This window comes from Apodemus sylvaticus, chromosome 12 (genome assembly GCF_947179515.1).
Source record: "Apodemus sylvaticus chromosome 12, mApoSyl1.1, whole genome shotgun sequence".
Taxonomy (NCBI): domain Eukaryota; kingdom Metazoa; phylum Chordata; class Mammalia; order Rodentia; family Muridae; genus Apodemus; species Apodemus sylvaticus.
Genome location: NC_067483.1, coordinates 58,155,023 through 58,168,500, shown reverse-complemented (window position 1 = coordinate 58,168,500; position 13,478 = coordinate 58,155,023). Strand labels below are relative to the sequence as shown.

General features: G+C 39.2%; 1 protein-coding gene across 1 annotated transcript in view; it reads left to right on the top strand.

Annotated features, from left to right (window-relative positions):
- The window catches only part of Hmcn1 (hemicentin 1), a 435,972-nt gene that overhangs the window by 161,288 nt on the left and 261,206 nt on the right, over positions 1 to 13,478 (top strand). Inside the window, exons 5-6 of the mRNA XM_052199882.1 lie at positions 8,757 to 8,928; positions 11,109 to 11,215. Coding sequence (XP_052055842.1) covers positions 8,757 to 8,928; positions 11,109 to 11,215 — 279 coding nt within the window. The remainder of the gene's footprint in view (positions 1 to 8,756; positions 8,929 to 11,108; positions 11,216 to 13,478) is intronic.

Below are 13,478 nucleotides of genomic sequence, written 5' to 3'. Positions count from 1 at the left end.
TTAGATACTTTTACAATAAAAAGTCAAGTTTGATTATGTAAAACACACAGCTCTAGAAATGAGATATACATCTGTAATCTGTCTCTGTCTCCCTGTCTCCCTGTCTTCCTATCTTTCTGTCTCCCTCTCTCCCTGTCTCCCTGTCTCTGTCTATCTCTGCTCTCCCCCCTGTGTGTGTGTGTGTGTATGTGTGTGTGTGTGTGTGTGTGTGTGTGTGTGTGTATGTGTGTGTGTTTATGTGTGTGAGTGTGTGTATGTGTGTATGTGAGTGTGTGTATGTGTGTATGTGAGTGTGTGTGTGTGTAGATGAACAAAGGTGAAATAGAAAGAGAGAAACAGCTTGGGCATAGAATCTGTAGCTTTAATAATTTTCAAGCATTCTGTCTAAGTGTTCTTTTATTACTCTAGAGAGCCTGGATATTTATTTATTTAAATAATTCATCATTTATAGACAGTTTGAATTTCTTCCTGCTTTTAGGGTATTTTAGGGTGTCCAGTAATGAGAGCCTAATTATTATATGTATGTTGTGTGAAAACACATGCACACATACACCTGTCTGTATGCATATGTATCTAATTATATAATTAAAAATCACTTTCTTTTTTATTAAAGAAACGGTAAGAGTGAAAATGGGGTGGCTGAAGTGTGCACCCTGCATATGCTAAACAAAATAATTTAATGGCAAAAAAAATAAATGATAAAGTCAATCTTCTGCATTTTATTGTTTTAAATAAACTGTGTTTTCTGGCAAGCTGGGTTTCTTTTATCATCTCTAAATTGCAAAAACTGTGACACAAGAATTTTATGAAGATAAATTAGTGAAATATACTGCGAAGGTTTAAAATAACTAGTGGGGATGACTTCACTCTCCAAGCATGTCTGAAGTACACGTCTGTTTTGTCAGCTGCTGCACGTTAGTGTGGTTCTGTCATGCAGGAAGTATGGCTACTTTACATAAGATTTAGGTGCTCCCTGAGTTGAAGTGAACTCCAGAGTCCCCACTGAGCCCACATTTCTTTAAAATAAAAAGAACTTTATTGAGAATATAACTCAAGCATCATGAAATTCCCCCAGGTGAAGCACCCATTCTGAGTTCTTGTCTGATCCTTCTCGTATGAATTAGCGTAGTGTTTTCTATGTCTTTCTCCTCTCTTCATTACTGTTGCTGAGATAAAAGTCCCCAATGAAAAGCAACTTTGGGAAGAAAGTCGATGTGTCCTGGATGTAGAACAATCGTATCACATCCATAGGCGACAGCAGCGACAAGCGTTGGGATGCGTGCTCACCTACAAGTTCACCTTCTCCACTCTTACACAGTCTAGGACCCAAGCTCAGAGAATGCTGCTGCCTATAGTTTGCCTGCTCTTCCCACATCAAAAATGTAATCAAGACAATTAGGCATCCCACAGATGTGCCCAGAAGCCAACCTAATCTACACAGTTGAGTTCTCAGTGAGACACTTTTTCCAGGTGACCCTAGATTGTGTCAAGGTGATAATTAAAGCTAAACAGAAGACCTTTTGAACTAATAATCTTCTCTAACCTGTGTGAACTGGATAAAATTTCCGATGTACCATGAACCTTTTGACATTATTTTCCCATCTTTCTCTGTCAGTTTGTCTATCTCTGTGTATATGTGTGTGTGTGTGTGTGTGTGTGGGTGAGAGAGAGAGAGAGAGAGAGAGAGAGAGAGAGAGAGAGAGAGAGAGGGGGAGGGAAAGAGAGAGAGGGAAAGAGAGAGAGATACAGAGGCAGAGATAGAGACAGAGACACAGAGGAACAAAGAAATATAACACCATTTGTACTGAATTGGCAAACATACTTGTTCATGGCATATACTGACGGTAAAGCTCATTGTAAATTTTTCTATTTTAAATAGGAACTTAATACACGAAGGGTAATACAATTGGATATTATCTGTAAAAGATCCTCTCAAAACACTTGAAGATGTAACATGTTTTGATTGACTCAGTAAGGTCTTAAACTGTGACATTAGTTCCTTTCAGCACTCTCACTGAACACATCCTTAGAAACAGACACAAATTAACCAAGTTCTGAGCATCGTATAAAGCCTGAGCATCAATCACTCATCTACAGCAATCTTCTCAGCATGCATTTGGACTTAAGTAATCTAGTCAGTCTTAGCATTCTTGGGGACATTCCTAGGGGCATGAGAAGCGCATTAGCTATCTATGGGCTTATGCACATGCAGGATAAATCATAACTTGAAAGTTTTTAGGGTCAAAATAGAAGGAACCTTACTCCAGAGTTGAGTTCTGGGCTATTATTGAAAACTTTCTAAAGGGTATGTTCAGAGGATGACATACACCCTCTGTGTATGGTGGAGTATAATGCTAGCTAGACTTAATGGACTTAAATTCTAGTATATGACCTCAGCCCCTCAAACTGCACTTCAGGCACCTCTTTCTGATGGCGTCTTTAACACATTTAGTTATCACAGAGATGTTTATTAGCTGTTTAGGGGCTTTGAAGAAAATTTGGAACTGTGGCCTCCACAATATATTACAAGGCAATAATAACATTGAACCCAGACCAAAGGATTCTCCTGATGGTCTAGGAAAGCCTATCTCTCTTAGCTAGGTTGGAGGAGGGTCAGTGAAGCTTACCAGCACTGTAGTGCGACAATGATTGGCTAAGAATTGAAAATTGCTGTTTTTTAAACAGAATACTAAGGACAAGAATATTGAGACCACAAGGCACATGTTGCTTTGTTGTTAATTTTGTGACTTACAAACTTTGGGATAGATAAGTCACTCTTACTCATCTCTAAAATAGAGATAATTGTACATGGAGACTCTGTGCCAGGGCTTTTGTGATAATCAGTGGGAAGCTCTTGGGAGCATCTTCGTGTAATGAGCATTGTAGATACACCTGCTGCGAAGTAGTGGTACATCACAAAGTGTTCACAGTTCTCCAAGGATTCCCTACATTAGACTGGCTGGTGAACATGTCTGTCAGGGATTATGTTAACTGTTAATTGATACAAGAGGGTCCAGATCACTGTGGGCAGCACCAGCAGGGTAAGCACGAGAGTGAAATGAGTGGGCTTGCGAGCAGCATTCCTTCACACTACTGTCCTGACTTCACCCCATGATAGGCCAAGACAGGATGCCCAATCGAAGCTTTCCTCCAGCAAGTTGCCTCTTGTTAATGTTTTATCAGAGTTTCAATACATCAAACTAGAACACGTTCTGAACAAAACTACTCAGGTTCTGGTCATTAATATATGCTCAGATTTCCCTTTCATATTTCATCAAACATAACAACACTGACCACTTTCAAACATCAGCGCCTTGTTCCAGAATTAAATAAATGTGTGCACTGAGGCATAATTAGCAGTCATGGTATAGGCTGTATCATCTTTGAACTGCATTGGCATCTTCGTGAACACAAGGAGTTTAAGCAAAAACAATGTGGCTTGTTATTGCAGAATAAGTCTGGGCAGATTAAAACAATGCAAGAACTCGCTTCAGATATGAATTTTCTCATCTATCAAATTAAGGAGGAAGATTTGTCGGTCTGTCTCCAAGGCCCATTGTACAGATAAATTGCTAGGAATAACTAGAGAACAACTTCTACATTAAAACCTTTAAAGTGCCACCAATGGCTCCCTAGTGGCTTGAAAAAGTACTGTGTTGATAGCAACGCACAACCCAGACTCTCACTTCATTCTATTTCATTCCCTTTGTCATTATAATAGATCATTCCCAATCTCATGAGAATGGTCCCCATAGTCAGACAATTAGTGATGTTTTCCCTTTATATCTGGCAACCTGAGAAGCCAGAAACCTCGGGGCGCACTCTGTAGCTTGCATTGATACGTTTTTTGTTCACATGTTGATAGTATCTGTATCTCCTCATCACTTGAGCTGCATCTGTTTTCAATTAGACTTTTCTTAGTAGTGGATAACAGAGTGCTCTGAGGCTCCTGGTAGAGTCTGCACTTTGTCTTTCCCAAGAAGTATTGTTATGATACAGGATAATCTCTTTGTGAAAATCCCATAAATGTTATGTTGATGAATTGAAAGTGATATTAAATGTGTCTAACACCAGCTTATGTTCTACAGCATCTGAACACACTTGCCCTAGGAAAGTGCCTCTGCTTTTAGGGAGGCCATCATTTTCCCAAGAATGATTAGGACTTGGATAGGTTTTCTGTAATGTATAACCTCACTACATTGTAGTTGAAGGCTCGATGTATTTGTGGAAACACACAGAGATAAACTGTTATCTTACTGAAGGATATGCATGAAAATAAATTCACTATGTTTCTATTTAATAGAACCACTTCATCATTAACTTGGAGATGTTGGTGCTTTTTGTATTTTGACCTTCCTTAAAAACATTTCTTGCAATTGAGGTATTAAATAAGTGGTTTTCGCTCTGACAGTGTCTCATATTCACCACCCCAAACACCACCTCATGCCTGTATTCTCTTCCACGGCTCTCTCCTCCTCAATGGCCATGCTTCTGCTCCAAGGTCTTATGGAAATATATTTTGCATATGACACCCATCTCTCATCCCCCTTCCTATCTTCTCGGCTTCCCCCTCCCACTGGTATCCTTCCTCCTACACATAGTCCCCCTTTTTCTTTCTTGTCTTACAGATTCTTTCTTTTAAACTCTAGAGTCTATGCATCGATGAGAAAAACATAATAGTTACCTTTAGCAATCTGACTTGTTTCGCTTGGTTCAGCGACCCCCAGATTCTACTCCTTCCCTGTCGATGTTTTAACTTTGCTTTTTTTTCTTCTGCTGGAGATTTCAGTGTGTATAAGTGCCACGCTGCTGCCTTTATCCATTCACTTGCTGATGGGGCATTGGCTCCTTATTCGGCATAGTAATTCCAGGAATCCCTGTGATGTGCTTATCTCCCTGTGACTTGCTTATTTAGATTTATTTCAGATATATATATACCTAGACTGAGTCATATGGTACCTAGATCATATGGTGGTCTTATTAGGATTTCAAAAATGAATTCCTGTACTGATGTCTATCGAGGCTGCACTAACTTACAATCTCCCCAGCACTGTCTGTGGCTCCCTCCCTTCTCCTGTGTCCGTGTTAGATGTGATGGACTGTTAGTGGTCCTTGCTTCCTAAGCCTTACCCACCTTCTAGTGAGAACCAGACATGACCATTCTGGACTTTCCTGAAGAACCCATGTTCTGTCGGTTTGCTTAGTTTCTCTTCTTCCTCTTCCCTTCTCAGACTCTAAATGAGTTTTTATAATTGCCTAAATTTATTGATTGCTTTCTCAGACACTAACTTAGTCCTTTGTGTTTTCTGGAGACAAAGCAAATCTTTAAAGCCATCTTCATAAAAATGTCAACACTGATTATTACCTCATATGTTCTAGAGATGTCAAATGTTAGTTATAGTTGGCCTGGTTCCTGTTGTCATGTGGGGAGATTTGATGAGAAGGGCAAGTTATGCTTTCATATTCCCTCATGAAAGATTACTAAAAGCTCTTCAAATAACAACATTCACTTCTTTGTAAAGTTGTATTGGTATATATATATATGGAAAATCCAGGTGCTTTATAAGGTTAAACTTGAAGGAAATATATCTATCACTTGATTTATGGAACACATGTTCTTTTGAACTTGTTCATGATAGCATGACAGTTTTCTTTGAAATACATCACTTTCACTCTTTAAGAATGTTAGTAATTTTCAAGAGGAGCTTTGTGAAGAATTCCAAAGGTCTCAGCCTGGCTTATGGAACCATATTTATGAGATGCTTCCAATGTTAATCTTCTTTTACATTTTAATTAAGTGCATAATTTAATGGTTTGCATGGTTCTGTATCCATCCATCTATCTCTCCATCATATATGTACATGTATATGTGTGTGCCTTCATAAAGGCAGTGTTCAGTAAATAAGCCACATATCTACCACAGGGAGAAGTACACACATACACAAGTACACACACACACACACACACACACACACACACACACACACACACACACAAATTGTACTTTGTTCACCTTTCCTCCCTCGTTGCCCTCCTGTTTCTCTCATTTCCTCACCTGCTGTTCCCTTCTCATGCCTCTTATGGGCGCCTTTCTGTCTTTCTGTCATATATGCACGAATATGTGTGTATTTAAATCTAGAATCTACATATGAGAAAAACAAGCAATATTTATCTTTCCTTCCTTCATTATCCTTTCTTCCCATTTCCATATATCATTAGATCTATTTATCACCTGAGTAGTCCATTTCTCAAGTTATATGTGTGTGTTACACGTGCATACATAAAGCTAGCTGGCAGATATGGAAGCATGTGATATTTCTCTTTGAGTTAGGCTGCTTTTTCTTTACACAGCAGTCTTGCACTTCCATCTATTTTCTTGCACACGGCACAATTGTACAATTGTATTTGTTTTCACTCCTGAATAAAACTTCATTGGGTCTGTGTACCACACTTTCCTCCCCGTTCGTCTTGGTTACGGCGGACAGTGCTGCAGATAGCGTGGATATGCAGCTCCTCTGAGGTGTGCTGCTTTGGATGCTTCAGCTTGCCATGGATCTGAGCACTTCCCTGGTTAAAGTGAGCCACTCCTGTTTGCTCCCTATCTGTCGTATTCTTGTACATCTGTTCATAACCTCCCTGCTACCTACTAAGAGTTTGCCCTTTCCCTTATTTACATAAAACTTGTCTTTCATAGATTGTTTTATCTGTCTATGACATTTTTTAATTGAAACATATAACCAGAAAGGAATATTTATTTGAGGAGTGTCTTAAGGTTTTTATTGCTGTGCTGAGACACAATGACCAGTCAAATGTTATGAAGGAAAACATTTAATTGGGGCCGGTTTATGGTTTCGAAAGTTCAGTCCATTATCAGCATGGTGGCAAATGTGGCAGTGTGCAGGCGGACGTGGTGCCGGAGGACGTGAGAGTTGATCTATGGGCAGCAGAACTATGTCACTGTGCGTGGCCTGAACACATGTGAGACCCTCAAAGCCCTCCTCCCTTAATAGTTCCACTCCCTATGACCAAGCTTTCAGACACTTGAGTCTATGGGGGCCATACCTATTAAAACCACCACAGGGAGGAACAGACATATTATTTTAGTGTTAGTTATGTGGGAGTAGTGTGATAGTACTTCCATAGTTCAACAAGCATTCCTCTTTTCCTCCTGCTTTCCCTTACTTTAGAAGCCTGCAGGATGTCTATAATCCAATCATTTTTCAAGTGGAAACAGATTGATCAGGGGGTTATGGTGAGCCTTAATTTTATAGTGAGTTCAATGCCACCGGGGACACCTGAGATATCATATCAATAAGCAAACAAACAGAAGACATGATTTTTGTCATTATTACAACTGATTGCTCACCACTAATACATAGGCCGCCTTTAATATTTATATCCCATGACACCTGGTTTTAGATATACAAACAAATATATGTGATATTTATCCCTTAAGCAATGTCAGGAGTATGTATGAAAATATAAATGCTATATAATAAAAGCAAAAAATTCAGTAGATACCAGTGCGGAAAAGAGAAGTTGTTACTAAATAAGCAAACATATGTCCATCAATACCAAGTGCCTGGGAGAGAACTTTAAACAACGCGCATTTATTCTTAGAGTTAGTACAACTGTGTCACATTGCTAACCATGCTAAAATGTCTTCTGCTTTTCCACAGTCTTTAGGGGAAAAACAAGAAAATGAAAAGGATGTTTTAATAGGAAATAGAAACCTTGTTCAATATTTGTTGCTTGGTTATTTAGCTTGTGCCTGCTTGCACTGAAAGTTAATATTTCTTTGGTTTTTTTATATTTTAATACAACATTTAAAATATTTTAAAATTTAATAATTGCTTAGGGTCTGTGCTGTTCGGATCTTGTGCCTCATTACAAGGTAACGGGGCACATCAAGTGTGGATGTTATGTAAACGTGACCAAGTCTGAGAGCTGGGTTAAGATCAGTTAATTTCTAAACATGCATCCTTTGTCTAATGGGAAAATTATGTTTGTTGTAAAATTATATGAAGTGGATGTTTGCCAAGTTTACACCCTTTTCGAATTTAACTTTGTGGTGTGTCCTTGGTTTATTGGTTTATGTGCTCCTTGAGTTGATTTGAAGCTGAAATACCTTGCTAATTTTTATTTGTTTCTTTGTCTGTCTGTTTGTTTTTACTTATTTTTTGTTACTTTTCCCATTATTTGCGGTATTTATTCATTTTATCACCAAAAAAAAAAAAAAGAAAAGAAAAGAAAAACAGGCTATCTTGTTCAAACTGAAACTATTTTTCCAAAAGTAGAATAATACAACCTTACCAAGCCTGCTTTAACACCATTTAAAATATTAAGCCTGTCTAAATTCCACTTAACAATCAATCCATTAGTTTTTAAAAAAAAGTTCCTAGATTTATTAAAATCCAGAATGAATTTTTTTTAAAGACAGGTTCTCTCTATTTTTCTTCACATGTAGACAATTATTTTAAGGTCCCTTTGGGTTTCATCTCATGGCGTTTAATCCTGTAGTTTAATTGTTAGTCCTAAGCCAGGATAGAAAACTTGGAATTGGAGCGCAGGTTAAACTAGCGTCTTCCTGCGAGCCTACAGCACACAGAGGCAGGGTAAGGATGAGCTAAGCCTCCCCTCAACACAGGAGAGCCTCAGCGTCTAGCCAAGCCTGGAACCAGCCTGGAACCGGAAGTGAGGAAACCTCCAAACTTCTCAGGCCAGGCTCCATTCACAGGTTTCTTTTCCTTCCATAGGTGCTGAAGTGGGTGGAGGAAGCCGTGCAGGCCTCCAAGGTTCACCTCTTATCCACCGACCATTTGGAACAAGCTGTAAATACTTGGAAAATTCCTTTTGATCCCAGCCTCAAAGAAGTTACCGTGTCCCTGAGTGGCCCGTCTCCCGTGATTGAAATTCGCAATCCTTTTGGTGAGATGAATCGAATACTGATATTAAACATGAAGAACAGAGAAGGGCACTTTTTGCACACTCAATTCAGCTTATAAATAAGTTCAGAGTATTCATAAGTGACTATGATGTTTGAAATGAGACCGTTATTAGCTGTGTTTTTGAATTAATGTGAGAATGAACATGTTGAATTCTCTCATAATTAAACAAATTACATTAATGAAATTTATTGTAGTCAATTACCTACATGAAAAAAATGTCTAAATGTTATAATATATTTATATAACACGTTATTATATAACACATTATATAATAATGTCATAAATATCATTATCTCAGTATTGGACATTGAACTTGGGCTCTGATACATGCTTGTCTAGTGCCTTACCCCTGAACTATGTCTTCTGGTCAGTGCTTCAATTTGTATATATTTTATAGTATTTTATTCTGTAAAATTTACCATGTGTTAATATCTTGAACAAATCACTAAAATAACTACTTCTAAATTAACTTTCTTTAATAAAATAACTTTCTAAATTTTCACTGTCATTTTCTAGAGAGGTTTAATTTAAAAAAAACATAAACGTTTCTAAAAGTTAAATTTAATAGGCAAGGGAGATGGCTTGATCGGTAATGTGCTCTCCATAAAAGCATCAGGGCTTGAGTTTGAACACCTAGGACTTTCTGCCAAGCAAGGACACATAAAAAGACAGGAGCACACATCTGCAAATGCAGTACTCCCAGGGCAAGATGGGCGGCAGACAGGAGGCTATCTGGAAGCCATGTAGTTGGTATAAGCAGCTGTGGCAAATAAGAGAGACCCTGTATCAAAACATCAAGGTAAAAGGCCAGAGATGACATCTGAAATGGCCTTTGAGTCCCACTTGTGTGGTTGTGTTCAAATGCAGACGCATGCGCATACATGACCCACACATACACATGCAGATAGTGGACAGACAGACAGACAAATCAGATTTAGACTAGCACTTAATTTCAGTGCTGCATTCTTAGTAAGTGAATGAATGTTTTGACTTACTTTTTTCTTGCTTGCGTTTTATGACAAGATTTTCAATTCTTGAAAATGATGCGACTCACACTGAAAAGCAAATCTGAGAATAAAGGAATCTCACTTTTCCTCCTATGTGTATTAAGCATACCTGCTCTTTCTGATGAAATAGTTCAACTTCATGTGGTTTTGGTGTCTGATCTACTTTGTTTGATATTTATGAAGGGGAAGGGGGTAGCTATATTCTTTATTTGCACCATCGATGCAAACAAATGCACAGTCCTGTAAGAGTGTGAAATAATTTTTGTAAGCACATGAAATATTCCTCAGAGTCCGCATCCACACTGGCCAAACACTGAAATTTACGAAGGAAGAAAATCCTCCTTTCCAAGGCTTGCAGAGCTCTGGTCTCTGTGCAGTTGTCACTGCAGCCGCCTTCCTCTCCCTAGAGTAACTCTCATGCTGCCCAGAAAGGCTGGACTCACTGAGTCGCGCTCCTACTGCTTAAGACCCTCTGGGCACACAGTGGTGGTCAATGTTTCGATTATTTAAAATACAAACCTGAGCAAAGAGACCACGGGGAGACAGAGGTGAAAAGCTAGGGCTCAACTCCGTCTTGTTTATTTTCCTCCTTAGATCCCAGCTGGTAGTTACTGAGGGTGCCTATCCAGCAGTTAGGAGCTGGTACCTTTCATTTTGTTACAGCGCTATGCTGTACTTATCCTCTGAGAACGAGCCTTCTCCTGTACCTAGTGGAAACAGAGGTTTGCTAGGATACTCACCTTAGAAGCATCTACACTGACCTCCAGAGACACCTGTGTTCCGGTCTGGGTTTTGCCTCTATGCTGTCTGTCTCTAGTGACTGCATGTCATGTCTTAGTAACATGACAATTGTTCTCTAGGCTGGTTTTAGAGGTGATGTGATAGCTCATCAATTGCTGTTCTCATGTGACTGTCAAACCCATGAGAAAGGGGGATCTGTTACTTCAGTAGTGGTGCCCAGAAGCCCACCATTAAGTATGTTTTAGATGCAAATAACAATATTTCAAGCTATGACACAAACATCTGTTAAGTAATAAAAAATTGTCTCTATTACTGAAAATCATATCATATCCCGAGGCTTTTTCATGCTAAAATACCCTATCTCTTTAACTGGGAGAGAAATTATGATTTCTACCTCTGTTTTGTCTTTCAGGGAAGCTGATAAGAAAGGGCTTTGGCTTGAACGAGCTGTTGAATATCCACAACTCTGCCAAAGTGGTGAATGTCAAGGAGCCCGAAGTTGGAATGTGGACAGTGAAGGTACTGTGTGATTTCACAGTCTGTTTGTTATTTTATTCTTAAGTTGGCATGCTTTATAAAGTATATAAACTGGCTTATTTATGTATTCTTGCCATCACGGAGGAGACTTTAATGAAAGCACGTGTGTGGGGGGTCTTGAGCACAGAAGCTGGGTGGTGGTGTTGTGATGACCATGAATATCAGTGATGTTCTGGAGCGAGGAGAGAAATTCTTGGGCAGTTTTCCTATCGGCAAAGCCGTAGACGGATGGTGCCATCCATTTCTTGCTTCCAAAGTCAGCAGACACAGAGCCAGTGGTGAACAATAATTAGGGCTGTGGGGTTTTACATCACCCACAGGCGGGACTGTTTAGGAGCGAAACTTCTCTGTTTCGTACTCTCCTACTCTCTCACGTGATGGTGGTAGTTCTTTACCCTGCAGAGCAGGGCCGAGAAGTAAGCTCGTATATATGTGATAGTGCAAGGCATGGTGTCAAGTGCCGTTGGCTGCCGTTGGCTGCCGTTATTTGTTAGACGTACAGTCATTATTTTCTTTAATAAAAATAGCATTTGTTTTCTTGAATTATCTTAATGCATATATTCAATATGGAGGAAAGACTGTAACATACAGTCAAAATTCAGAATACCATGAATCATAGGTATGACGTTGTTGGTTATGTGTGTAACTGGCTGTGGTGGGCAATTGGAGAGACTGGCAGTGTTTCACAGACTTTTCATTATGCTCTGGCCTTCTTCCAGCTCGAGTGTCTGCGTTTTTATGTGTGAGAGGGTTTTCCCCGAGAACAGGAAAAGATTGCTCAGCCGAGGCTTTAACACCACTCAGGAGCAGCTTTCAGACCATTAAGGCATAAACTCCACATGCTCACCACAGGAGCGGACTTAACCAAGCGCACCTCATTCCTGTGTTTTCCTGTATCATTTCCTCGCTACCCAGCAGCACCCTTAGCAGCTCCCAAGAAACCTTTTGCTACAGAATACCTGCAACAGTATTTTTCTCTTTCATTACCTCAGGTTCCCAACATAATAAGTGAGCATTCAAGTGACGGGAATGTTGTGAATGCTCATCACAGACATTCACTGGGGATTTGCCATGCCAGGCAGACTTTGATTTTTAAAGAATATGTATATTAATTTTCTCATTTTATGGATTTAGTTTGCTTCATAATTTCCCTCAAGTGCCAGAATCTATATCTATCTGTCTCTCTGTCTGTCTGTCTGTCTGTCTGTCTGCCTGCCTATCTATCTATCTATCTATCTATCTATCTATCTATCTATCTATCTATCTATCTTTCTTTCTATCTATCTATCTATCTTTATTATTAGAGCTCTAAGGCCTGCAGGGATACTGTAAAGTGTAGAATAGACTTGTGGAGCAGATGATCTTGAGAGTGTAGGAACAAAAAGAATATAAATGTAACCTGGCAGTTTCTTAACCAATGGATTATACATGGTCACAATTGTTTTATTAACTCTGTTCCATGCACACAGTAGGTGTGCAGTATATACTGGATGCTTTGATGGCAAAAAAAAAAATGAAGTATTTTTCTACTCTGGTGTTTTTGAATTATTACATGGCTAAAAATTGATGTTATTGTTATTTTGATCTATGTGCCCAAAATGTGACTTGTGCTGAGTCTCTTTTGTTTTGTTTTTTTAACCACAGTAGGAAGGGCTATTAAAGTCAAGCCTCTTAATCCCTCAAATGATTTAATTTACGCATGATCTAAGCCAGCAGCACCCTAAGTTGGCAGTCAGGTATTCTGTTGTTGCTCTCTGAATTGTAACAATAAGGTATCCATTGTTGGCTGTAAGAAATATGCAAGTGATGCTATTTTATTAGTAGTCCAGGGGGCATTTGAACTTTCTTCCAGGTGATTTGGATGGCTCCCGGCGATTTTTCCTCTAGTAAAACTCTTGGCCGGAGAAATGGTAGGTCAGGTTGTGGCAGCTGTGTATCTTGGGCTCCACATGTCTATTTAGACAGTCATCAATTCTCAGTGTTTACTTTTGGCCATGTTTCACACTATCTCCTTAGTGTGCTCTAAGTGTATTTAATTGATAATTAGAGCAGAGGAGTTCCAAAGTTTAGTCTATAAGCAAAGAAAGTGAGAGGAAGATGGAGAGGCAAGAAAATCTCTGTTTAGACAAGTGTTTAAGCTCAGTCTCCTATAACTAAAGAGCTAAAGAAGATACCATATTTATGTGCACATTGCCTGAAATTCACTGGACTTCTCACTAAAGAACCTGCTCTTCTGATCAACAGG